The sequence below is a fragment of the Camellia sinensis genome, chromosome 9, assembly GCF_055761805.1.
Source record: "Camellia sinensis isolate YWXY chromosome 9, ASM5576180v1, whole genome shotgun sequence".
Taxonomy (NCBI): Eukaryota; Viridiplantae; Streptophyta; class Magnoliopsida; order Ericales; family Theaceae; genus Camellia; species Camellia sinensis.
The window spans coordinates 22,554,809-22,581,044 of NC_138969.1; the positions used below are offsets into that span (position 1 = coordinate 22,554,809).

General features: G+C 32.0%; 2 protein-coding genes across 5 annotated transcripts; one reads left to right on the plus strand and one right to left on the minus strand.

Annotated features, from left to right (window-relative positions):
- Window positions 1-4,784: 4,784 nt before the first annotated feature.
- Window positions 4,785-14,267, plus strand: LOC114296290 (somatic embryogenesis receptor kinase 2). Of its 3 annotated transcripts, none has more exons than XM_028240582.2 (11): window positions 4,785-5,206; window positions 6,343-6,475; window positions 6,599-6,670; window positions 8,018-8,161; window positions 10,080-10,151; window positions 10,289-10,360; window positions 10,441-10,550; window positions 11,079-11,213; window positions 11,288-11,629; window positions 12,341-12,729; window positions 13,779-14,267. In XM_028240582.2, exons 1-11 carry the CDS (start codon window positions 4,984-4,986, stop codon window positions 14,115-14,117), a joined length of 2,031 nt encoding a protein of 676 aa, XP_028096383.2. In that variant the 5' UTR covers window positions 4,785-4,983; the 3' UTR covers window positions 14,118-14,267. The 3 variants fall into 3 exon arrangements, with proteins under 3 accessions (XP_028096383.2, XP_028096385.2, XP_028096386.2); XM_028240584.2 differs by having other exon boundaries at window positions 4,853-5,206; window positions 6,310-6,475; XM_028240585.2 differs by having other exon boundaries at window positions 4,978-5,206; window positions 6,313-6,475.
- A 2,229-nt stretch (window positions 14,268-16,496) lies between these two features.
- RFNR2 (root FNR 2) lies at window positions 16,497-21,314 on the minus strand. 2 transcript variants are annotated; one of them, XM_028240588.2, is made up of 6 exons: window positions 21,151-21,314; window positions 20,980-21,036; window positions 19,009-19,344; window positions 18,263-18,482; window positions 16,828-17,355; window positions 16,497-16,715 (listed from the first exon to the last, which is right to left on the minus strand). In XM_028240588.2, exons 1-5 carry the CDS (start codon window positions 21,172-21,174, stop codon window positions 16,856-16,858), a joined length of 1,137 nt encoding a protein of 378 aa, XP_028096389.2. In that variant the 5' UTR covers window positions 21,175-21,314; the 3' UTR covers window positions 16,497-16,715; window positions 16,828-16,855. The 2 variants fall into 2 exon arrangements, with proteins under 2 accessions (XP_028096389.2, XP_028096387.2); XM_028240586.2 differs by having other exon boundaries at window positions 16,691-17,355.
- Between the last annotated feature and the right edge of the window lie 4,922 nt (window positions 21,315-26,236).

The following is a 26,236-nucleotide window of genomic DNA, read 5'->3' on the forward strand; positions in this document are numbered from 1 at the left end:
ACGATGAAAAATTGCAATGAAATATCTCTTTCAATAAATCTTATTATTTTGAACATTTGATTCACTAAATTTTAATTCTCATAGTTAAGATAATTTATGGACAATTTTATTTTTACAAATATTTTTTGAATCCTTAGCAATTTGGTATGCACTATTTTTGAACTATTTTAAGTGTTCAATGATATGAACATTTACATTAAATAAATTTAATAATGTGAACATTAATGTGGGTTTTATCTTATTATTATTAAGGATATTTTGATAATTATGTCACCCATATAATTTATTGGAACATAAGAAAACAATTTAAACTTAGTGAAATATAAGCGGGTAAAGAGAAATTTATGAATAAATGTCCCATAAGATTACTATAAAAGAAAAATTATGACAACAAAATCGGACTCCAACATTTAGGCTTATCTCGAGTGGCTAGTGGGTGTACCCTCCCCACAATTATTGAGGGTTTAATTGATTGAATCAAGTCGTAAAAAAATAATTCCTTGTTAATTTCTTGATCTCGGCATAGATGACTTAGGGTTATTTTGGGAAGATGATTATAATCAGTTTTTTGGTAAAAAATAACTTATAAGCAGTTTTTTTGTGAGAGAGGAAGTGGGTTATAATCTAGGAAGCGGAATATAACCCAGTTCCCAAAAGAGCCCTTATTTTTTTTCCAAACTAGGAAAAATATTAGTTAAAATAGGTATAAATTGACCTAAACACCTCTGATCACTAAATTAAAATGACCGAATCAGAGGAGATTTGTCAATGTGCACATAAAGAGACCTAACCAACTGCTAAACAAACAAAAAAATAAAATAAATGGGACTCTAATCAATTTTGCAAATTTATTACCAAAATTTGTAGGACCACAATATATCGCAAACTGAACTGTGGAATTCTAGAAATTTATTGCCTGACAAAATAAATTGGTGAAACATTCATCAACATGGTGTCCGCATACTTTTGGTAATCATATATGGGGTCTAATTCAATTTATCATTATTTTCTATATTTTTTGAATTTTATTATTTTGTAAATCTCATCTAAAACTTGTAACGGTAATTTGAATTGTTCATCATCCAAATCTCGCAGTGAAAATTATTTATTCAATAAATCAATTTTATCAGACATTAAACACATTGGCTCTATTTGGTATATTTTTTTAAAGTTAAAGTTAATAATTAGAAAATGGAAGTTAAAAGCACACATCTCCTAATTTTTAAATAATTATTTTTTTAATTTATTTAAATAATTTATACATAATAAACTATAAGTAAAAGTTATACCAAATAATTTAACATAAATTTTCATATTAAAATAAGATATAATCAACTAATAAAAACTGTTATAAACAGTCCCATTAAAACAAGACTAGCGACAAGTTACCAGAGATGTCAAAAGCCAAACCATAGCAATGGTTCTAAAAAAAATGTTCCTCCAATGATCTGTTAAAACCATTGCTACATTATTAGCTTTGACAAAGTTATCGTGTTTGTTTAATCATCTGCAAAATCTAATAATCAATCATGTTTGTTTTTGTGATATGAATGTTAAATATAATTTTGATTATAAATTGTTTAATAAAAATAATTTGATGATGTCTAATGAATTTTAATTTTTTACATACGGAATTTTTGCAATGGACCTTACATGTTAGTGAAAGTTTAAGGTCTCTTTGTTAATCATTTTGTTTTCGGTTTATATTTATAAAAATTTTAAAATTTGTCATAAAAAATTTGTTGGATAATTTTTTGGGTTTATAAATGGTTGTCTTAATTTATAAATTTGAGGAAAAAACGTAAACTCAAAAAAAGAGTTTACGTTGATTTTTAAACAGAAATTTAAAAATTCGACTAATAATTTTTTTTCAAATATTTTTTTTTCCAATTTTTTTTTTCAATTAATTTTTTTTCACATATATTTTTTTCCAAATTATAATTTGTATGATCCCATTGTTATAAATAATAATAAAAAAATATAAATATTTTACGTCTGAATAAACATATTTTTTAGTTTCTGTTTTTTTAATTTTTTTAAATATTTTGCTTAAACCAAACAAGTATGTAGTTTATATTTTTTTAAAAATAAACAAAAATCAGTTTATAAATTTTTTTGTAAACGTAAACGGTACTAAACGCTACCTTAGTATTTAAAAATGATAAACACAAGGGCCTCATTTGGAAAGTTAGCTATTTTAGCCTCCGTTTGGGAACTGAATTGGCTTTTTGATTTTTTAGCTTTTTTGGCTATTTTAGTCTGGGCTAAAAAACTTAGTTTTGGAAGGACTTTTTAGTTTTTTAAATTTTTTTTGTGAGAGAATAGTGTAATAATTATGGGTTTGATGCTAAGTTTTGTTTTTTGCGACTAAAATAGCCTATTTTGTCTTTTGTGGCTAAAATAGTCAAAAAAGCCTGGAAATCAACTTGCCAAACGGAGCCTTTAGTTTTTGACTATTTTAGTAGGTTAAAATTTTTATATTTTAGAAAGGTGGTTGAATTTTTTTGTAATTGGATGTGATATTTGTAAGAAAAAAAGCAAAATGATTGTGGGTTTGAAGTGACATTTTGTCTTATTGACTATTTTAACCTGTTTTATCTTTTTGTGAATTTTAGTCATGAAAGCTAAAAACTCACTTGCCAAATAGGGTCAAGATATGAAGATACAAAAATACATATACTAAAATATATATTTTAATGAAAATAAAATAATATTATTTTTTTATTCGTACGATTAACAAATTTCTTATAAAAATAAAACAAAATATTATATGAATTAAAATTTTAAGAAAGCCCAGTATATTTATGCTAAACTTATATGACTTACAGATGTTAAGAAAAATGAAAAGAGTGATTTGATAAATTGTAGTGACTTTTTAATTATTTGATTAAAGAAATAGATTTTGGACTGAATCGTGTTGTCTAGGCCTATAGGGCCCACCACAAGTCTTGTTTCTATAATTCGGATCGTTTAATGTGTAGAGCTCGTCGAACATTTCATTCTTGTATAAAATGACGTTGATCGGATATCGATACCTACTTGATCTAAACCAATTTATGTCAATAATTTATTTTAAAAATCATATTTACCGTTGATAGATTAATGATTTGATCAAGTGGCTATTGATATTCAATTAATGTATTTTTATATGAATGAAGGACTTAATGTATTTTTATATGAATGAAGGACTTAGCGAATTTTACATATTTAATAGTTTGAATTATCGAAACAGAACTGGGGAAAAGTTGCCATTTGACTAAAAACTTATATTCCAAACAAGGTATAACATCTCAGTTTTTTTTTTTTTTAAAGAAAAACCTAAAAGCGACTATCCAAACAAGGTCTTAGTATTGAGCAAGGTTAGGGATTCCAAATGTTTTACCAAATATTCTATCTAGTGTCTTACGTAAATGTGAAATCTATATAAGACTCATATGGTGTGAGTTTCACATCCATATGAGATATTTAGTAAAATATTTAGGTCTACATTTTTTCTCTTTATTTTGTTAGTATGAATTTGTTGATATCTATAAAACCACCTCCAATGGCTCATTAATTTTGTCATCAAATTTAAATTTGATGAAAAAACAAATCTTTTCAAGTTCTAATGGTTAAGTATCAAAGTGAGAATATCAAAAATCTTTCACTGAATGTCCTCTTAAATGACTATCTCAAAACAAAAATTTGCCCAAAAAAATACGGTGACTGATCAATCGGCTAGACTTTTGTCTAGTCATTCGTCCGAACAATTGGTGTTTTAATAAAAGCTCAAGGAAGCGTTTGATAAAAGTTTATAAATATAATTTGAGAATGGGGTTGTATTTTAAATTTGTGAGTTTGAAATTATGATTTGAGTATAGAAAATTTGTTTGGTTATGAGTTTTGGAAAGAGTTTTTTAGAGAATTTTGAATTTTTAAAATTAGAAAAGTTTTTTGATTAAAAATCTTACAACGCATAACTAAATACACAACTAAAAAATTATATTCAAAGTTTATATAAAAATTTAAAAAATTATGAAAATATTTTTTATTTACAATATAAAAATAACAGGTGTAAAAAAAAATCAAATACTGTTCTGGTCAACAGGTCAAACGTCACGACGTCTGGGAAGACGACCAGATTAGCTAAATTTTCTCACCTGAAAATAAGTTTTAAAAAATGAGTATGAAATTATAATTTTAAAACTCAAAATAAACACTACACTCAAATTAATTGGCAGAAATATGTGTGGAACACGTAGCAAACACCGCCTAAAATTTTCCGTTGAAACACTTTACTTGAAATTTTTTTACCAAATTTGATAAAAAATTTAATTAAAAAAAAAACTAAAAGAAGACAAATCGGGATGCTCTAACCTAACCATGCCTTACACTGTTTGGGAACTTAGGAAAGAAAAGAAAGTAAAGTATTACTTAAGTTATAAGAGAAGAGAAAAAAAAAAGAAATGATTCTGATTTCTCTAATTTTTGTTTGGATAAAGAATAAATAAAAGAAAAGAAATGATTGTAATTTATTTCATTATTGTTTGGTTAGATTCCATTAAGAGAAAAGAAAAGAAATTATTTTATATTATATTACCAAAATAATTTTTTTATATTATCAATCATTTATTTTTTTTATTTTTATAAAAACAAAATTAATATTATAAAAATAATAATTTATTTTCTCTCTCAATTCCTTCACTGTTAAGAAGATTAAAAATAAAACTTATAAAAGAAACGAGTCTTTCTCAATTTCTCTTTACTTCTTCTCATTTTTCTTAGCTTTAAATTATCCAAATAAAAAAATAAAAAAATACATCCCACTATTTCTTTTTTTTCTTTTTCTCTCCCAATCACTCAATCCCAACATACGGATAGGACGGTTTTGGATGAATAATGTCAGCGTGTTCACACTCTTTCAGCAGTAAAGCAACCTAAAAAGTTTCAGAGAAGAGATGAAGAAAGTAAAAGGAAAATCTAAGCGAGAAAAAGTGTACAACAATGTTCACAAAACTCGTTTTCGTGTCACGAAAAGATCGCCCTTCGATTTGGATTCGCTCGGTGCACCATTCGCTGGAAATGATGGAGGTTTCTGCAACATTCACTACGTGCTATGGTTTCGCGAGTGGTGGATCGAGAGGGAGGAGATTGACCAAGTATATGGCTCTCCTGTGGTTAACCATGGCGTTTCATACTTTGACGATGATCTATGCTAATACGGAACGTCTGTACTGAATTAATTGTATTTTATTTTTTGATATTTGGTTGTTTTTCGATTTTCTTGTGGCATTGATTTGATGAAATGTGTTTGTTCTTCAAAGTTGTAGTTCTGTCTCTAATAACATGGAAACCAATCAAAAAATGGGATACAGAATGCAAAATGTCTATCAAGTTCAAATCTCATGAGAGAACTTAAGAGATTTGAACAATTTATTTTGTAGAACCCGGGAAAAAATTAGGTTGATGTAATAATAACAACATTTTTATTCTATTACGTTTATCTTTGAAAAAATGTACGACAAGTATGTTTATGAAAGTAGACTATTTATGTTTTTTAAGGCAAACACAGTAAAATGAAAAAGTTTACGATTATCATCAGATCAGTTTAAGTTTTTTTTTCATATAGATGGAATACTCTACAAAATAAACGATTGGTGTTATCAAAACGAAAACTATAGTGTACCTACGAACCTCTCAAGTTGAGATTTGAACTTGAAAAAAGCCTAATATTTTTTTAGATTAGGATCCCATCGACAAATTTTGTAAAATATTATGTATCCGGTTTCGTGTTATAGCAGAGTAAGAATTGTTTTGAGAATCGACTTTTTAGTGATTTTTTGACATTTTATGAAAAATTATGCAAAAGGTAATGATAAAAGTTAGACTTTTTTATAGTGGTTTTTTGTTTTTTTTTGACTAAAACTTCAACTTGGCCTGGAAGTTCTAATCAAGGTGTGCGGTTGCATTGCATGAACTATGAGTCACTAGATTAGTATTTTTTCTTTTTGGCCAATTTTTAATGGTGGACTGAGTTAAAAAGGACTTCGAAGTTTGTATGAATATTATAATATTCCATAGTTGAAGAACTGTAGAAGGTAGATGACAGTGGCATTGACCCAACTTATATATTTGTTATACAAACTAACTGTACAGGCACCAAAGTCTGTAATTAAATATTACAAGTCCTTGGGTGTAGTGGCGAAGCCAAAAAATTGATTTTGTGTGTGAGGGAATAACTACAAAATCGATTTTATTTTTATTTTTCCAGTAATCAATGACAATATGAAAATAAAATATTGAGTTTATGTTATTTGTTGTTCGTTCCAGCAGCTGATGCCTATTGCTTGCGTCTGTAAACAGTTGATGCTTTGCGCAGCCTACAAACTAATTTAGAAGATCCTAAGGATGTTCTGCGGAGCTGGGATCCTACACTTATGAACCCTTGCACATGGTTTCATGTTACATGTAACAATGAAAGTAGTGTTATAAGAGTGTTAGTTACCTTCTTTCTCGATGATGTCAATTGGCATGCAAACATAAACTTCTACGAAGTGTTTTAACTTTATTCCGATTTGTAGCTGATGCATTGGATGATGGTTGTTTGTCTCTTCTTCAGTGATCTTGGAAATGCAGGATTATCTGGTCAAATAGTTCCTCAGCTTTGTCAGCTTAAAAATTTAAAGCACCTGTAAGTCTTGTGTAACTATGTTGAAATTTATTGTCTTGGGCAGATTCACATTTTGTTTCCTGAAAGTTTCACTATATGCATCTTCTCATTATGTTGTCATTCAAATTGTTCTGTTTGTATTGTTGGCAAAAGAAGAATATTTCATTTAGTCTAATAATGTTTCTGGTAAGAATTATTTTCAATGATAATTTTGAAGAGTAAATTGTGATTAAATTGTTTGTCTTTATAGTTTTAAGATGACAAACTTGTTTCTTGTGCTTGATTTATGTGCAATTCTCCCGTTCCTTACTTGAGCGACATAGAGAGATTCTGCAAAATTTAAAGTTGGATGTTTATGTTATCTGGCTTCTCTGGGTTGGTGGAGTCTATACCTCCACCAATCAACCTTTTTGTGTGTCTACCAACTTATGAGTGCATCTGTTTTTCTCACCTTTGTAAGATATTATTTCAACTTTAGTTTCCCTATTCCTCAGTCATATATTTACATGTTTATATTACTAAGGCTTTGACTTGCTGTCTTGTCACTCAAATATCTGCATGGCAGTAGTAGTAGCCAATAAATAACAGCCACAAGCCCCACAACCAAATTTGATTTTCCTCCTCCTACCGTTAAAAACTAAGCCTTACCCCCTTGTTCCTTCAAGAACTCTACCCTTGCAGTAAAAATAACACATGATGGCTTTTAACTATTAATGAGAACAATTCACAGGCCTAGAACAGCCCATACAGTCCCTTCTTTTCACCCTCAAGCTCTCATCCTTTTGTCACCTCCATACAAACCATAAAATCTTAAAAAGAAAAAACTCACCAAGATTTTGGCCCCATACTAGCATTTAAAATTTCACCGCTAAAAGCCTCTTACCATGTTCCTGTACATCAATTTTGGGGTCACTACCTGTGGGAGAGTGTTTCCCGCATTGGTCCTAAATCAAAGATGAAGGTTTTTGTTGACTGCCTTGGATGTATATAATCCTATTCATGTTAATTTGATAGTCATCTCTTGGATTTAAAGTAAGAGCTAAGCAAATTAATAAGAGGGCGTAACTTTTTGGTTTAATTAAACGGTGAATGGTGAGGTTTGCAGTTCCTGTCTTGAGGTGTATGCATTGCTCACCATTTGAAGCTTAGGCCCAACTGCATGCTTTACATGAACTTTTAGCCCTGCACCATTAAACGAATTGACTACTACAAATATGTTAAAGTAATGGAGTATAAAGATGCCTGCTTTTGGATGCCTAAAATTGATAATACAGTAAAAGATACTTGGTTAAATACTATTTTTTCCTTTTAATCTTGTGCTTTTCATTGTAACTTGCTTAGATGTTAAGTTCAATTTTCATATGACAGGGAGCTTTATGGTAACAACATAAGTGGATCGATTCCCAGTGATCTTGGGAATTTGACAAATTTGGTGACCTTGGATCTGTATTTGAACAGTTTCACTGGTCCCATACCAGACACATTGAGCAGGCTGACGAAACTGCAATTCCTGTATGCATGCACATTCTTCACCATTTTCCTTTGATTGCTTTAGTTAATTTCAGTTTGGTTTGTCATATTCTTTTTGAGATTTCTTAATTCATTTACCAATCCAATATGCACACACATCTTCACCTTCATCAATTGCTCTATTTGAGTTCATTCCTGTTTATTATATTCCTTTCATCATTCTCAAGTCATTTAGCAGAAGGCTTTTTACTTATTGGAAAATAGGTTTTTATATGGATACATTACACTATGTATTGGATATATAGGTTTCTGAAATTTCTAATTGTTTATTATTATTATTATAGTAAAGTCAATAATATAATTCTTGTAGAACATGGTAACACATTGGCATTGGATATCAGATATCATTTCAATTTGTTAATTGACACTATCATTAATTAAGTAGGTGCTTGGCATGCACTAAAAAAGTGCACTTTTTTTTGCATACATACACTTATTTGGGTCACATCAATCAACATCTCCTCTCAACTTTTCTACACATTTTTTTTTATGAAAAGTCAAAAAGTGCACTTATTTAGAACATCCCAAACAACTTGCGTTTTTTGGCTAATTCTCATTTGGATGGTTGAGTTCAAGTTTTGTGTTGTCTATCAAATCACAATGGTCACACCCTAGATGACTGTTTGCGTCTCTAGACACATTCGTGCCATGTTTTAATGTCACACTCTAAAAGCCCATTATTAAGAACTCGCGTTTTTTTGTTAATTCTCAATTGGATTATCAAGTTCAAGATTTATGTCATCTATCAAGTCATTATGGTCACATCCTAGGTGATGGTTTAAATCTCTGGACACATTCGTTCCATTTTTTACATCACACTCTAAAAGTCCATTATTAAGAATTCACAGTTTTTGGCTAATTCTTAATTCATGATGGAGGTGTTGATCAATGTTTCAGAGAACATTTTAAGCTTTGTGTTGTTTCATGAGGAAACCATCAAGTTTGAAGTCTCAGTGACATGAGTTTAACTTATAATAACATTTTAATTTCTTTATGCATTAAATCAGAAAATTATACACACACACACACACACACATGTATATATATATAATTGAAGAAACTTGAAGTATGAAAAAAATGATGTGCATCAGATGGTTGGTCAGGCAAATTTTATTTTTTATTTAATTTTATTTTTTTATATTTAAATTAGACCTCTTTTTGATGCATTGTGTTTCTTTGACCATGTATGGAACCTAGAGTTCAAAGACTATGAACGGCACAAAGAAACTTGTATTTAGCATTCACTGTGTATTTATTTGAGGATTCTATTTGTGATGATCAACCTTTAGTACTCGTTAAACTTCAATATGGGAATCCTTAGTCTATTTCTTTGACCATGATCAACCTTTTTCACTGTCTGCGCCTATTTACGAATCATCTCCCCCCTCTTCAAACAATGCTTGTGATAACAAGGGAAAAAAACAAAATAAATTACCTTTTGGGTTTATTATGTAGAACATTGTCCTATTGCATGTACTTGTAGGAAACTCTTTTTCTTTTTCTTTTTTTTTTTTTTTTGGGGGGGGGGGGCGGATTTTGTGGAATTAGCTTATTTACAAAGCATACACAAATTCTAAAACCGATACTCCTAAAAAATTGGTAGTGAGAGAAACACATGCATTGGCAACTCAACATGGAGTTTGGTACATGAATCCTCTTTTCTAGGAATTAACACCTTGCTTCTTACATACATTGTCTTTGGTATGGTGGATCATAGCAAGGTCATAAAATCCCAAAGAGAGATGGGCATTTTTTTAGGTGCTACCCATACTTCATTCCATATCCTCATGCTTTATCTGGGCAAATGAATTTGTGTGCATCTTCTATTTATGCCATGTAAGGCCATTCTAATTATGTTTGAACTTAACATTGTTCTCTTGGTATGTCTATGTAAGGGTAGGCGGCTCAACAACAACAGCCTTTCTGGTTCTATTCCATTGTCCTTGACTAATATCACAGCACTGCAAGTCCTGTAAGTGCCTCGATGTTATTGATCTCCTTCATGCTAAAATTTTGGTTTTCCTCTTTTTCTTTTTCATAATCTTTTCTCCCCATCAGCAGATTTAGATATGGTGATGTGACATTATATTCTCACAATGTGGTTTGCAGTGATTTATCAAACAATCGCTTATCAGGACCTGTTCCAGACAATGGCTCATTTTCATCATTCACTCCCTTGAGGTTTCTTGTTAGAGAAATGTTGTTAACCATAGTGATCTTGTATGAACACTATGCTAATTTTTTTTGTTTACCGTCTGCAGTTTTGCTAATAACTTAAATCTATGTGGACCAGTTACTGGGAGAACTTGCCCTGGATCTCTACCACTTTCCCCTCCTCCATTTGTTCCACCATCAACAATTGCTTCTCCTGGTAATGTCTGTTATTGTGGCTGATACTAGTACTCTATGATTTTGTCGGTGAATTTTAATTTGCAAATCCTTTCCATTTGTTCCATATGGACAAAGGAAACTATTCTACGCTACTAATATTTTCTGGAAGTTATCTATAAAATGCACACATCTGTAATTAAGAATTTAGTCTACCAATGCACCCCAAAAGTGTGAAGAGTAGAGTTTTACTTCGTTGATATCGATGCTGCATTATTTTTGCTACTAGTTTTTTGCCGAATTACCTAAAAGTTAATAGGAGTGTTAAATTATAAGGTTAATGTTTGGTCTAAGAAGGGTTGTTAATTGAATTATTATTTCTTCTGAAGTGTGCCAATTTTTTGAGTTGTACTTATCAAGTAGGAAAAGAAAAGAAATATTTTGTTGGAATGTTATTCTTGAACCAGTATTTAGGTAATTTGTTGTTGGCATTTTAATGCATATGTTTCGGTGTTTTTTGATTTGAAAAACAGCGTTGAGTTGTAATATTTGGTTTTTCAATGGATTTCAGGAGGAAATAGTGCCGCTGGAGCAATTGTTGAAGGTGCAGCTGCTGCTGCTGCTGCCTTACTTTTTGTTGCACCAGTACTTGGGTTTGCATGGTGGCACAGAAGGAAACAACTAGAAAATTTCTTTGATCTATCTGGTTTGTGCTCTTCACTCAAAAATAGATTAAATTGACTGTTGGGATATGTCTTTTCACTATTTATCTCTCCTCAGACGAAGAGGATCTAGAAGTCCACTTGGGACAGCTCAAAAGGTTTTCTTTGCGAGAATTGCAAATTGCAACTGATACTTTTAGCAATAAAAGAATTCTCGGAAGGGGTGGATTTGGTAAGGTGTACAAGGGATGCCTTGCTGATGGTTCGTTAGTGGCAGTAAAAAGACTTAAAGACGAGCGGACACTAGGTGGGGAGTTGCAGTTTCAAACAGAAATAGAAATGATCGGCTTGGCTGTGCATCCAAATCTTTTGCGACTACGTGGTTTTTGCATGACACCAACAGAGCGACTGCTTGTTTATCCATACATGGTTAATGGAAGTGTTGCATCATGTTTAAGAGGTACTACTTGTTGTCTTTTGTTGTGCTATTGTGCTAGATTTGATAAAACTGTATGTGAAGTAACCCACAGAGAAATTCATTCCAGAAACACCTACAATTTGTGTTGGTAAATTGACAGTTTGTAGTGAGCTATTTCCTTATTATCCAAAATAAAGAGGGTTAATTTCTTTTTGGTGATAAGTCCCTCTCTAGGAAGCTCTATTCTATTCTACTCAATACTTGGTGCCTAATTTTTGACACACTGTGTATTATTCTGGCAAATTATATGCCAATGAAGATAATTAAAATTGTTATGCTACAAACCTCATCCCTCATAATTGAAACCCGCCTTTTTTATTTAATACAAGTTCCTTCTTTCACCAAATGGCGCTTTTGTGTTATTAATCAATGGTGCCTTATTTTTGTTATATTGTGTATCACTCTAGCATTCATACAAGATATTGATAATCAAAACTGTTATGCTGCAAGCCTTATCCTACATGTTGGATACACTTCTTTCCATGTGTATATATTGTATATTTATATCTTGTCAAAATGAAGCATTTATGACATCTACTTCATTTGCTATCATTTTAGTCTGTTACCAGACCAGCTATTTCATTTTGAATTTCTGAATACGAAACAAATTGGCTTCCAACAGTTAATTCTGTTAGCTTTGTGCAATTGGAAATGTGTGACTGATAGCATTCCTTTGGGTAAAATATATTGTAGAACGTCCACCGTCAAAACCACCACTTGATTGGCCAACAAGGAAGAGCATCTCAATGGGATCTGCAAGAGGGCTTTCTTATTTGCATGATCACTGTGATCCAAAGATCATTCATCGTGATGTGAAAGCTGCAAATATTCTGTTAGGTGAGGAGTTTGAGGCTGTTGTTGGTGATTTTGGGTTGGCCAAACTTATGGATTATAGAGGTACCCATGTTACGACGACAGTTTGTGGCACTGTCGGGCATATGGCTCCAGAATATCTCTCTACAGGGAAGTCGTCAGAGAAGACTGATGTCTTTGGCTATGGGATTATGTTGTTAGAGCTGATCACTGGACAGAGAGCATTTGATCGTGCTGCAAATGATGATGATGTCTTGCTGCTAAATTGGGTATGCTTCATTATTTTCCCTTACTATTTCATGTACATTGTAATTCTCATGGTTTTTGTTTTTCATGTTTCTAATTTGTTTACCTTAAAACTACTATGATGTAGTACATGATTTTAGAGGTTTTTATATTTGTATATTTATATTTTTGATATATTATTTCATTAGGAAGCTTATAATTTTAGTATAGAATATTCTAAGGGTATTAGGTTTGTTAATTTGTGTTGATTTTACTTTCCTAATTTTAGATCACTTTTTTTAGTTTGCCATGTCTCCAAGACTTGGTTTATTATAAATAGCTACGCATGCCCAAGGGTATTACAACTTTTTGATAAATAATATTCATTCTCTCTTTGAGAATTCTTATATTTCATGTGGATTCAAGATTTTGTATCTGCTGATTCGGAATCCTTGTGTGATAGATCCACTGTGCCAAGTTGTATTGCAAGGATTTGCCTGGCACATGACATAAGATAAAGAAGAACATACAAACCCCATTGACATTGCTCATAGGGCAGAAGCCATATGGGGCACAATCGACATCGACTAGTGATGCACAATCTACACAATAAGATTCGTAATCTACTTGCCAATTTGGACTCATCAACTAGATGCAACTTACATTCAACCACCCCACCCCCCCCCCCCCCCCCCCCCCCCCTTTTTTGTTAGGAAAAAAAAGGGGTGGCACGGGCTCAGCCAAACCCCAGCCCCGGGCAAGGCTCCCCCAGCTTTTGATCCAGCAAGCCGGACCAGGGGAACGCAAGGGCGCCACACTGAGAGGCAATGGGGACTCGAACACAGGTTGAAAGCATTTTCGCACCGAGCCCTATCCACTGAACCCACTAATTCTATAAACTACCTAATTAGACCATTCCACTTTGTTTCGGAGTGTACATTCCAAAATGCTACTGTATAAGCATAATTTCTATCGACATTGGCTGATAAAGCATTCAGTTTTTGGATTTCTATATTTTGTTTATAATTTTAGTTGTCTTTTCACTTAGCCGTGTTTGGGCCGTTATGAAGCACATTTTTGCAATTTTTCTCAGGTTAAAAGACTCTTCAAAGAGAACAAGTTGGAAATGCTGGTAGATCCAAATCTGCAGAACAGTTATTTTGAAGCCGATGAAGTTGTGCAGCTGATCCAAGTAGCACTGCTCTGTACACAAGCGGCTCCAATGGACCGGCCTAAGATGTCAGAGGTTATCAGAATGCTCGAAGGTGATGGCTTGGCAGAAAAATGGGAGGAGTGGCCGCAGTTGGAGTTATCCCGCCCGGAATTTGCATGGGTCCCACCTTTTGAATTTAATCGGATTGTTTACTCCACCCCCAATTTGCCTGACTCCACCCCCAATTTGCCTAATGCTGAATTGTCTGGACCGAGATGACCTAAAGGATAAGTAGAGAACCTTATTATTTACATTATTTGTGCATATGTTCGATAGCATTGTGTATGCAATAGCATTTATCAGAATTTGGGCATATGTTTTTATTATATATGCATGTATGAGAGAGATGGTTCTTTGTTGTTGAGAGTACACAGGTTCGATAGCAGGAGAGCTCTACTCTGGGAGCGAGAGATAGGGGGGTGCTTGTTGTTTGGTTCCAGCCAAAAAATCTCCAATTCCGTCATCCACTGTCAGATTGGCGGATTGGAAAAAATCAATCTGCATCCGTCTGTCGAATTGATGGATACAGATTGGCGAATTGGGAAATAGATGAAAGTCCGTTTAACTGTTTAAATTTTTATAAATTTTAAACATAATACAACTTGTCAACATTTTTTTTTATAACAATTCAACTAAACATAATCAAAAAATTATCAAGTAAATTGTCAAATATTAATAATAAATACATATAAAAAAAATCATGCATTATCAAACAATTTCATTATTCTTTTTATTCAAAAAATATTTAATTCGACTTTTTAAAAAAAAGACAATTAAGTTTGATATTTTTTACACAAAAATATAAATATCAACTCTTACCATTTGATTATAGGATTTTCAAATTGAAAACATAATAGAATATTTAAACTCTTTTTTAATTGAAAATACAAATATAATATCTAAATAAATTGAAAATACAAAGCTTTACAAATTATTAGGGGTACTCGCAGTTTGGCGATTCGATTGCGGCCAAATGAATATCAAATTCACTATCCGTCCAAAATTAGACGGATTGGAAAAAAATTAATCCGCAACCGTTCGTTCGTCATTAAGCATCCTTCTAAAATGCGACGGTTCAATTCGCTCGATTTGATCGGATCGAAATATTCATTTGATCAATAGTGAGACTTTCTGTTACTAGAATATGAATGCGATTATTTTTCTTTAGCTTCTTGAATGGAGATTCCCTGTTGGGCGGTAATTGCAACTTAGGCTTGTTTGGTAGAGCTTAGAAGCTGTTTATTTCAATTTTTAGCTTAATTCAAGCTAAAATATTGTGTTTGGTGCAGTTTAAGTTAACCAGTTTATAACTTAAATCAAGCTATTTCTCAGTTTATTTCAAAAGATGGTCAGGGGTGCTTAAATTTATTTCAAAAAATGGTCAGGGGTGCTTAAACTTTTAAATTAAGCGTATAGCTGGTGTGGGGGGCTAAAATTACTTAAATGCCCTCGTCAATACCAAAATATTAATATTAATTCATATTAATATTAATTAAAAAAATAAAAAAATTGTATATTTCTGAAGAAAAAGAAAAAAAATCAATATTAATTGAAAAATAAATATTAATTGGTATTAATTATTAATAAATTCATATTGTATATTTTTATATTAATTAAAAATAAACAATTGTATATTTCTGAAGAAAAAGAAAAAAAATCAATATTAATTGGTATCAATTATTAATAAATTAATATTGTATACTTTTGTAATGAATTAATTATTAATTGATACTAATTAATAACAATTGTTGATTATTAATATTAATTGATACTAATAAAAATTAAATATTAATATTAATTTATACTAATTAATAATTTTAGTATTAATTGATACTAATTAAGCTGTTAATTGATACTAATTAATAATTTTAATATTAATTGATACTAATTAAGCAATTAATTGATACTAATTAATTTACAATGAAAAATAATTATGACAATAATACTTCCATTACATTTTTAGCAAATGCATCAATTTTTATATTAATTGATACTAATTAATACTAATTATATTAACTTTTATTAATGAAATATTTTTTTTTAAAATTAAAACTGAAAAAAATGACAAAATAATCATTTTTATATCATATAAGGACAGAAATGACAATTATACAGTAAAAAATTATTTTACGGCTTATTAACCAAATGCTACTCTACTGCTTAAATTCATAATTTCACAGCTACATCAAACAAGTTAACAGCTTATATTCACAGCTATAAGCCATAATCTATTAAGTTATAATGTATAATTTATAATCACTTTTTCACAGCTCTACCAAACGAGACCCTTGACCAAAAGGGTATGACATGGACTGCGATTGTAAAATCGAAGCAGAGAGGAAGGAGTGGAATGTGGAATTTCAAGAAAGTGTAAAAGTGCAAAATGTAATTTGCTCCTTGGATATGCTAATAATCCTAGTAACTAACATTAGTAACAAGGCATCCATTTTTTAAAATTTATTACCAAATTTTATATGGCCACAATATATCACAAACTGAACTCTGCAACTCCTGAATTTGTTGCCTGGAGAAGAAATTGGTGAAACATAAAAAAATTTTAAAAAAATCACCAAGACAAAACTAAACTAACAAAAAAACTACTAAAAAAGCATACCCCACCGAATGCCATGTCGATCAAATTTGGGTACCTGTGTCACCAATGCATCCATTTACAACCATCTATCACACGTAAAACCTAAAAAAATTTCAGATTCAAGAAACAACCCTCTTCAGACTCATTACAAATGGATGAACAATATGACAGAAGAACAGAGCAAGAATGATCTCGAGCATTATCAATGGAGTTTCTTAATCTTCCTGCATTCAATAGAGAACAATTCACATTCCCTTCTCATATAAATAGTACATATGAATAACAACTGCTAGTGAAATTCATCACATCAAAATAACAAACAATGAACCACATTACCCAAGCTCTCTTTAAGTGAAATGCAACATCAATAGACTTCAACATGCCATTGTTTGTTCTTTTTGAGTTGCGATAGCTTCTCTTCCCAGCTCTCCCCTCTCTCCTTCGCAACCCTCTTCAGCGTGTCTTGGATACCAGGCATCATCCCCTTCAGCCCACAAAAGTAAATGTGGGCCCCACCATCCAAGAGTTTGAAAATCTCGTCGCTGTACTCTTCGATCTTATCCTGAACGTACATTTTGCCTCCGTTCCTGTTCTTTTGTTCACGGCTTAGAGCACGGTCGTACCGGAAGTTATCTGGGTAGTCTAGAAGATACTTGGTGAACTCGTCATCGTAGAGCAGACTATCAGTGTTGGCCACCCCAAGAAACAGCCAAGCAAGGCCTCCATAGTTGAATTTAGGGACAGCCTCCATGAACATACGACGGAGGTAGCCTCTGTATGGAGCCACTCCAGTACCAGTAGCAATCATAATGTGAGTGGCATTTTGGTCATGTTCAGGTAAAAGCATTATCTTCCCAGAAGGACCTGCCAAAATATTATCACTCAATTAACAGAACAGCAAAAGGACCAAAACCAAAAAAGTAATCCAATCAGATTATCGTGATTACTTCATCCTATCGTAACTTCAGAAATTTAGGCCATTAGCTGCCATTTAAAAAATAAATGCCCATTATGTTCAATTGTCTCAAAGTTTGTTAATGAAGAACAAAGTGGGTATAAGAATAATAGAACCATTGGTAAATAAATGTCAGACTAGATTTATCAACCAAAAAAAAAATGTCAGACTAGTCAATTCCTTTAGTCCTTTGCACCTCTGCAGATGAAGGAATGCACCTCATTCACACAGGAACTCAAGAAAAGAGTAATTGATTATTGGGATGATGACACTGGTTTGATGGCATGCAATCAAGGAAGAGTAATTGATTGGTGGGACATGACACACAGCATACAGGATATAAGAGGCTTGAAGGCACCTCTAACAGAGATTGTTGATTAACAGGTGCATTTGTCGAGTTTCTCAATGAAAGATCTACAAGAACTGTCTACCAATATATCATACACCATAATTCTATCAAAATATTTAATTAACAACAGTTTCTTTTGCATACCAAGCCACCTAAAAATGTCTTCATTGTAAAATTCCCAATTGACTGAGTTGTAAAAATGTTACTTGACCAGAAATTATATTCAACTGATGCAAGAAGATATTAGGATCATTATTCAAAGTTTGAGAAGGAAGCAATATTTTGAATAGTTGTAATGGAACGATAAATTTCATTAATCACTAAAACTCCAGTCATTTTATATTCGTAGGAGTTACCTATGTGATGCATTTCTTTGACAACAATAAAATTAATATACTTCACTTCAGAATTGAGAATATTATAACTTGATTTGGTGTCATCCTTTTTTGGAACCAGCCAAATCTTACCTGTGACTTTAATTTTGTCTCCAGGCTTTGAATCGCAAAGGAAATTGCTGCATACGCCATTCTTTGAAGGCTCTTCTTTTCCTGTCTCAGGATCGTAATAGACAGCACGTCGAACACACAAACTGGCCGTCTTGCCATCAAAAAAGTCTCCATACCTAGTGGATGCGATCGAATATAGACGAACATTGTGAGGATTCCCTGGTTTCTTTGGGTTTTCACCCTGTGATGAAAAAGAAAGAATAATTCAGTAAACTTAACAGGATGAGGTTAAGTACAGTACCATCATTATTAGCATGCAAAGAACAAAGGTACGAGTTATTTGGAAGCATGGATTTAAGACCCACCATTTTATGGAACTTCAAGATTGAGACACGTGAAAATTTCCCAACTCTAAATAGCTTTGATTGCTACTTATCATCTTAGGCCCAATAGCTAATAAGAGTCTTAAACTAGTAGTAATTTCATGAAAAAGAAGTTAAATAGGACCATACTAACTAAGACAGCGAAAGCTCTCCAATGTTGATGCCCACAGGAAAGGAAAATCAATATTAATTAATAAATGAACAAAGATCCATAAAAAAAGGAGCTGGAGAGGAACCCGATGATAATATTCTGTACATGTTGCAAATAACCATAATAAATCCAAAATTAGGTGATTAAATCTCAAAATTTTAGCATAAGAAGTATAGCACGAAACTATGCAAGATAATGAATGTAAAAAGAAACCTATAGAATTTACCACTTACAGGAGGAATTACACCATAACTTTGTCCTTCCCAATAGGGAACATTGCCACCGTGATCAATCACAATATGACAAGTCTCTCCTGGAGCTTTTGGGCCTACAATCCTCTCAACTGAGACAATGGTTGCTGTATACGGTTCCTTGGGCTTGTGTAAGTTCAGTGGAGGCTCTTTTGCATCTTCGAGTGATATAGGAGAGACCACAACCTTAGGTTTGTTGGCTTGTTGCACTGACATGCAAACTACATACTGATTTCTCAACTGTGAATTCTTGGTTTTCAAGTCCGAATGTGAGACAACAGACGCCCATGATTTATCACGAAAACTTATGTTGTGCGCCTGCCACAAAATGAAACGCAAATCCTTTGAATAATTTATTTGACAATTTCATAAATGCAGCCAAGGATATAAATGAAAAAAAAATGGCCACTCTCCCTGTCCCTGACCCAAATCACCACCCTTCCCCTCCCATCCCTCCCAAATCCACCAACATACCATCTCCTCCCTCCCCCTCTTGAACCACCATCACCCAAAAGCCACTGCACCATCCCGTCTCCTCTCTCATACCTAACCCAAATCCACCATGTGCCACCACCCTCCCCTTCTACACCATTGTGCATCTTTTTATTCAAAAATTAAACAAATAAGGTAGGAATGAACTTATTTCCCAATCACAGTGAAGCGTCGTCACAAATCACATTTTCTTGAAAGGATTTTTCCAAACCACGTTTTTTTAGGATTATGCCTTACTAAAATAATCACCAACGACTGAATAAAACATGCAAAAAATAACTCAAAAGCATTATTACATGAAAACGTGAGTTGTAACTACATTTTACTGTGGTTTGGAAAATAACTTCATCCATACCCGATTTGTTTAATTTCAGAACAAAAAGATGTTAAAGACGCTATTTTGCAGCCCTAAAATTGTATAATTTGTATTATTCCCAAGCAAATACTGACCGGGCTGCAAATGAACCGAGCTGTTCATGAACAAGCTCGGCTCGGCTCGGCTTGTTAAGGGCTCGGCTCGGCTCGGCTCGTTTAGTAAACGAGCCGAGCTCAAGCTCGCCAAGCTCGGTTCGTTTATCTTTATTTAAATTATATAATAAATATATTATTTATATATTAAATAATATATAAATAATAACATAAATACATTTTTTATATATTAAATAATAGAAATAATATTTTTTATTTAAATATTTATATTTAAATAATATAAATAATATTAAAAAAAATTATCGAGCCGAGCCGAGCCGAGCTCAGCTCGAGTTTTATTAAAATTAACGAGCTGAGCTCAAGCCCAATTCCTTATCGAGCCGAGCTCGAGCTCAATAAATGAGCTCGATAAGTAAACGAGCCGAGCTTGAGCTCAGCAAAGCTCGACTCGGCTCGGTTCGTTTGCAGCCCCTCCATGGGTCAAATGGGTCAAAAAGCTATTGACAGAGACCATTTGAACAATATTGAGTGTACAGCATAACCCCATCACTGGCGAACAACAATACACAAGACAACTAACAGTACTAGTATTCCAATCAAATTCAATTTTTATCCAGCAATTTGACATTCCGAGCCACTCCTAAAAACATTGGGGTTCTAACTTCTACCTTAATATCATCATTCAAAGATAACCCAATAAACAAACAAACAAAAACATTTGAAGGAGCCACAAAATATAGCAGTAGTAAGAGAATCTACCGTGACAGAACCACAAGAAAACCAATTCCTATGTTGATAAACATTTTTTTTATGTACTTACAACTTCAAAAATGTAATTTTTTTAAATAAAAAAAATGCTTGGATTTTCTCTCTAAAAAGCCATAGAAAGTAAAATTAAATTAAGCTATTGGATTAGCTAACCTACATGTTAAAAAATAAAAATAAACCAAAAATATAACAATCAGCAAGTAAAATTTATTGGGTTCACAACGAAAGCACAAAAATCAGTATTAATTAAAAGAAATTAAGTACCTTAAACACAGATCTCTTAAAAGTCGAATCGCTATTAAGAGGGACAGTCACATAGACCTGCGATCAAATTTAGAATATACCCAATAATTATTTCCATTCAATCTGCAAAACAATCAAAATCAAACACCCAAATGCACTCGAAAATTCGCAATTCAAGAATGCAATAATCACCTGAGAAAAGGCCAAGTGAGCCATGATCGGATCAAAATAGCTTCAAGAAAGAAAGATTATATATATATATGGAGAGAGAGAGAGAGAGAGAGATTAAAGGGTTGGTCTGACTCTGAGCGTTTGTATAGACTTTACAGAGAAGTGAAGAAGTGAGCAAAGAAGCTAATCCGTTTGGCAAGACCTAAACGGTTTTTTTTTTTTTTTTTTTTTTTCGACTTTTTTTTGCCACAAAAGATAAAACAGGCTATTTTAATCAAAAAAAACAAAATATCACGTCAAATTCATAATTATTACATTCTTCTCTCACAAAAAAATCAAAAAGTCAAAAAACCTTTCCCAGACCAAACTTTTTAGCCAAGTCTAAAATAATAAAAAAAAAATTCAAAAAGCCACCAAATCAACCCATTTTCCAAACGGAAAAATGGCTTTTGGGTTTTTTGTGATCTTTGGAGTGTTGCAAACGACGTGGTTTCTGGGTCCTAAACAACTCTATACTAATTTCTCTGTCATTGATCTTAAAATAATCCTCCACTTGCAAAATGTTTATTAGTAGAGAATTTATAATGGTACAAATTAGGGTTTCTGCCTTTGATCTATATTTGATTATATATATATTTCATAATTATAGAAAAAAATTATATAATTTTATATATATCTTTTTTGATTTATAACTAAAATAAAATAAAAAAATCATAACTAAACACAAAAATATCATAACTAAGGCTTTGTTTGAGAAGTTGATTATTTTAATTTTTGACTATTTTAGCAGATTAGATTGTTTGTAAGTGTTTGAGAAGTTATTTTAGTAGGTTATTTTAGTTTTTAACTATTTTAGGAGGCTAAAATTTTGTGTTTGGGAAAATAGTTGAATTTTTTTGTAGTTGAATATGATGTATGTGAGATAAAAAGTGAAATAATTATGAGTTTGATGTAACATTTTATCTTATTGACTATTTTAATATATTTTGTCTTTTAGTGTTATTGGATTTTTTTTGTAGTTGAATGTGTAACGCCCCCAAAATAATAACATTAAAACCCATCACTAGACATGCATTGATATAAAAGAATCCAACCATTTATATTCATCAGAGTAGTTGTTACAATGGTATTACATGTTAACAACAAAAGCAAATGCCCTATGGGCTTACAACTTTTCAAGTCAACACCTGGTTACACAAAAGAAGAGTACTAACTCTATACAAAATAAGTCATTGGCTTGATATACATGTAACACTAACAAAATAAACAAAAAGAGTCTTCAACTCTCATCATCATTCAAGCTATGTCCTTGGAGGTGGCATACTATCTGTACCTGAAAATAATGTCCCATATAGGGTGAGCCAACGCCCAGTAGAAATATGCTAAACACAGTATAAGCATTAACTAAGACATTAGCAATTGATAAATGTTCAATTTCCATAAATCAATTCATAACCCATTTCCATTTCATGACCACTATGTTCATGTTTCATTTCAGTTTTCATTTCTTATCAATTTTACAATTTACATCAACGGCTCAGAACCTGGCCAACCACTTATATGAGACAGTGACTCATATTAAACGTTTCCCATTTTACAATAGATAAACATACTAGTTGTATCAACATCTCAACAGATAAGCATACAAGTTGTATCCACCTTTCAACAGATATGCATATTAGCTATATCAACACTTCCAAAGATAAGCATATGAGCTATATCAACACTTCCAAAGATAAGCATATAAGCTATATCAATACATTATCTGACAAGCATATGAGCTGTATCAGTGGAGTCCATCCCCTATCTCCTCCCAAACAACATCCGGTTTAGAGGTCCATCCCTTATCTTCCCTTACACCGTGGAGTACATCCCCTATCTCCTCTCACACACACACAACGTATATACACAAAGGTCATATACACAATCAATCAATACATAACGTTAATATATTCTATCAACCGTCATACTCTATGACATATCCAATTGATTAGTTTTAGTTTGCCTAATCATCATGCATTGTCTACAACAAACAAAACTACCCTCCACTGGTAGCCCAAGCAATTATTTCTAAACAGATAATAAAAGCTCTAACAGATAAAATATCAATGTTTTCAAAAGTGAGTGATCAATAAATCTAACTCCACTATTCAACCATATAATGAACCAATTTCATTATTTCCAACTCAATTCCATAAAATCACAATTTTTCCAAAATTAGGGTTTTTCACCCGATTTCCCAATATTGACCCAATGGTCTAAATATCAACAACCAACAACGATATCATTATTTTGAACCCACAATACACATTTTAGACTCAAAATAACAAATCCTCTTTTAACATTTTGAAACCCTAAGTCCCAAAATTTACCCAACTTCAACACTTCATCAAAACAACAAAAAATCTATGTCAAAGACCATAAGAGTGAGTAGGAATCCCCACCTCAAATTCAGAGCTCAAGGAAAGAAGGTGAAGAAACTCAACGTGCTCCAAAACTCAATATTCTCGGATCAATGGATAGCCCTCGACGATCAACCCCACTTTTACAAAGGCCGAAGAAAAAGGAAACACTCTAACTAGATCAAACCCTAGAGAGAAGGGAGTTTCTAGAGAGAGGAACTCTCAAAATGGCTTTTTAGAAAGTAAGAGAGAGAGAGAAAGTAAAAAGTAAATTTAAAACGCCCAGCTGCCAACTGATATACGACATTCCCGCTCGAGCGGAGAACACAACGCTCGAGCGTCAAGAACAAAAAACTAGGTATGCTCGAGCGCAAGAAGGCCCGCTCGAGCACCAAGACACAAGAATAAAGTACATCTGCTCGAGCGCGAAAACTAGTCCGCTCGAGCGTAGATTTCCCCCTCCTAGAACTTACACAAAAAAGTACTACCCGCTCGAGCACCACCGCTCGAGCGTGAAGAAACCCGCTCGAGCGTAAGAATCACACCTGCAGAAGTTTTGCAGGGACACGAGAAACTGGGAGTGTGCAATCTCCGCTCGAGCGCAACAAGGCCCGCTTGAGCCTAACGACAAAAAACCTGGCAACAAGATTTTAGACCAAGGTTCAACCCACCTGTTCGAAGCATGCCCAACACATCCTAAAACTCAAATAAATGGAATTAAAGGATGACAACAAGATAGATACAACTACCAACTCTACGGAACCGAGTCCGGAATACAACAGAATAGTAAAGGGACAACCGGGATCGCTATAGAATGTGATATTTGTGGAAAAAAAAAAAAAAAGTGAAATGGTTATGAGTTTGATGTAATATTTATTTTCTTAGTTATTTTAGCCTATTTTATCTTTTTATGAATTTTAACCAAAAAAAAAACTTTAAAATTGGCTTCCAAACACCCCTCAAATGTCTCAAAATAATATCATAATTAAAGAAAAAAATTAATCATAACTAGAAAAGAAAATGGCGTAACTAAAGATACTTATGGTATGAAGTTTGTATAATAGAATTCTCCCTTGGACTTGTTTGGTAAGGGTTTTTTGTTTTGTTTTTTGCTTTTTGGACTAAAATTCACAAAAAAAATAAAATAAATTAAATAGCTAATAAAACAATGTCGCGTCAAACTTATAATTATTTTACTTTTTCTCTCACAAATATCACATCCAATTATAAAAATATCCAATTATCTTTCTAAACACATATTTTAATCCAATAATAGTTAAAAATTAACATAGCCAACTTTCCAACCGAGGCCTATAAGTTGGTTTGGGAATTAGTTTTTTTAATGACATGTAAAACAAAAAGAGAGAAAATGAATTGATTTTTTATTATTTTTGTCATGGGGTGTTTGGCAAATGATTTTTTTGGGCTAAAATTTATCAAAAAACAAAATAAGTTAAAATAGTTAATAAAACAAAATGTTACATCAAATTCATAATTATTTCACTTCTTCTCTCACACCATCCTATCTAATTATAAAAAAATCCAACTATATTTCCAAATACAAATATTTTAACTTACTAAAATAACCTATTACAATAGCCAACTTCCAAAACAAGGCCATGATTTAGTTTTTGAAGGCTTTTTTTTTTTTTTTTTAGTAAATACTTTTCATATTTTAGTATTTTTTTTTTTTCATTTTTAGGTACATTCAAACATTAATATTTTTATACACAATTTTAAAAATAGTTTACTAAAATCCTCTCCATTACATTGTTGTAATGGAAAATTTTCATTATGACCTATTTTGAGATGTGAATTTTTTTTTTTGGGACTTGTTATCGTGTTACCCAAAAAAAATAAAAAAAATAAAATATAAAAAATTAAAGGAGTGATATGACTCTAAATAAGCCAATAAACTAGTTTGTTTTTTGCCTTTTCAAAAGATGCCTATCATCTAATGGTTATGAAAATATTAGTCAACCAGGTTACATAGTGATAAATTCACGTAATAGTTATTGGATATGTAATGAAGAGAACCATGATTCAAATTTTACTAGTAAACAATTGGGCCACGTTTGTTTGGTTTTATATGGTTAAGGGGATTAAGAGTATAGTGATGAAATTAAGGTCAAGTTTGGCATACTTAAAAAAAAATAAAAAGTCAAAAAGTCACTATTCTATTTAAGTCACATCATCTTATTTAAATCACATCACCTCTCTAACACATCACTTCAAACCCAACCCATATTTCATAAAAAGTCAAAAATTGCACTTATTTAAATCATCCCAAATTATTAGGACCATTTTGGAAAGTGTTTTATAAGCTAGCTTATTTGGATCATATCACCTCTTTACTTTTTGTATATTTTTTCATAATAAGTTAAAAAAACCAGCTTATAAGCCATTTCCCAAAATAACCTTTAGGATAAAGAGTGTTTATTTATACATTACCGAATTAGTAATACTATAGATAATATTAATATATAAAATTAATATTTTAAATTTTTTGTATTTTTTTAATATTATAAATATTTTTTTTTGGTTCTAAAATATATAAATTTTACTTAAAAAATCACTAATCTTCTCATTAATTTTTAATCCTAACTCTCACGTGGAATTGGTAGTCGAGTAATACTACAAGCCCACCCTCATCACCCTATAAATTATTCAGAAATTAATCTCCACCATACCTCACATGGATCCCA

What these genes read in the sequence shown, in the direction of transcription:
- LOC114296290 (XM_028240582.2), top strand. Translation starts at nt 4,984, where the DNA reads ATGTTCACAAAACTCGTTTTCGTGTCACGAAAAGATCGCCCTTCGATT. An exon ending in ATCAACAATTGCTTCTCCTG is followed by an intron (nt 10,551 to 11,078) that starts GTAATGTCTGTT and finishes AATGGATTTCAG; the next exon opens with GAGGAAATAGTGCCGCTGGA. An exon ending in TGTTGCATCATGTTTAAGAG is followed by an intron (nt 11,630 to 12,340) that starts GTACTACTTGTT and finishes AATATATTGTAG; the next exon opens with AACGTCCACCGTCAAAACCA.
- RFNR2 (XM_028240588.2), bottom strand. Translation starts at nt 21,174, where the DNA reads ATGGCTCACTTGGCCTTTTCTCAG. An exon ending in TTAAGAGATCTGTGTTTAAG is followed by an intron (nt 19,345 to 20,979) that starts GTACTTAATTTC and finishes ATTTTGTGGCAG; the next exon opens with GCGCACAACATAAGTTTTCG. An exon ending in AGACAAAATTAAAGTCACAG is followed by an intron (nt 17,356 to 18,262) that starts GTAAGATTTGGC and finishes ATATTTTGGCAG; the next exon opens with GTCCTTCTGGGAAGATAATG.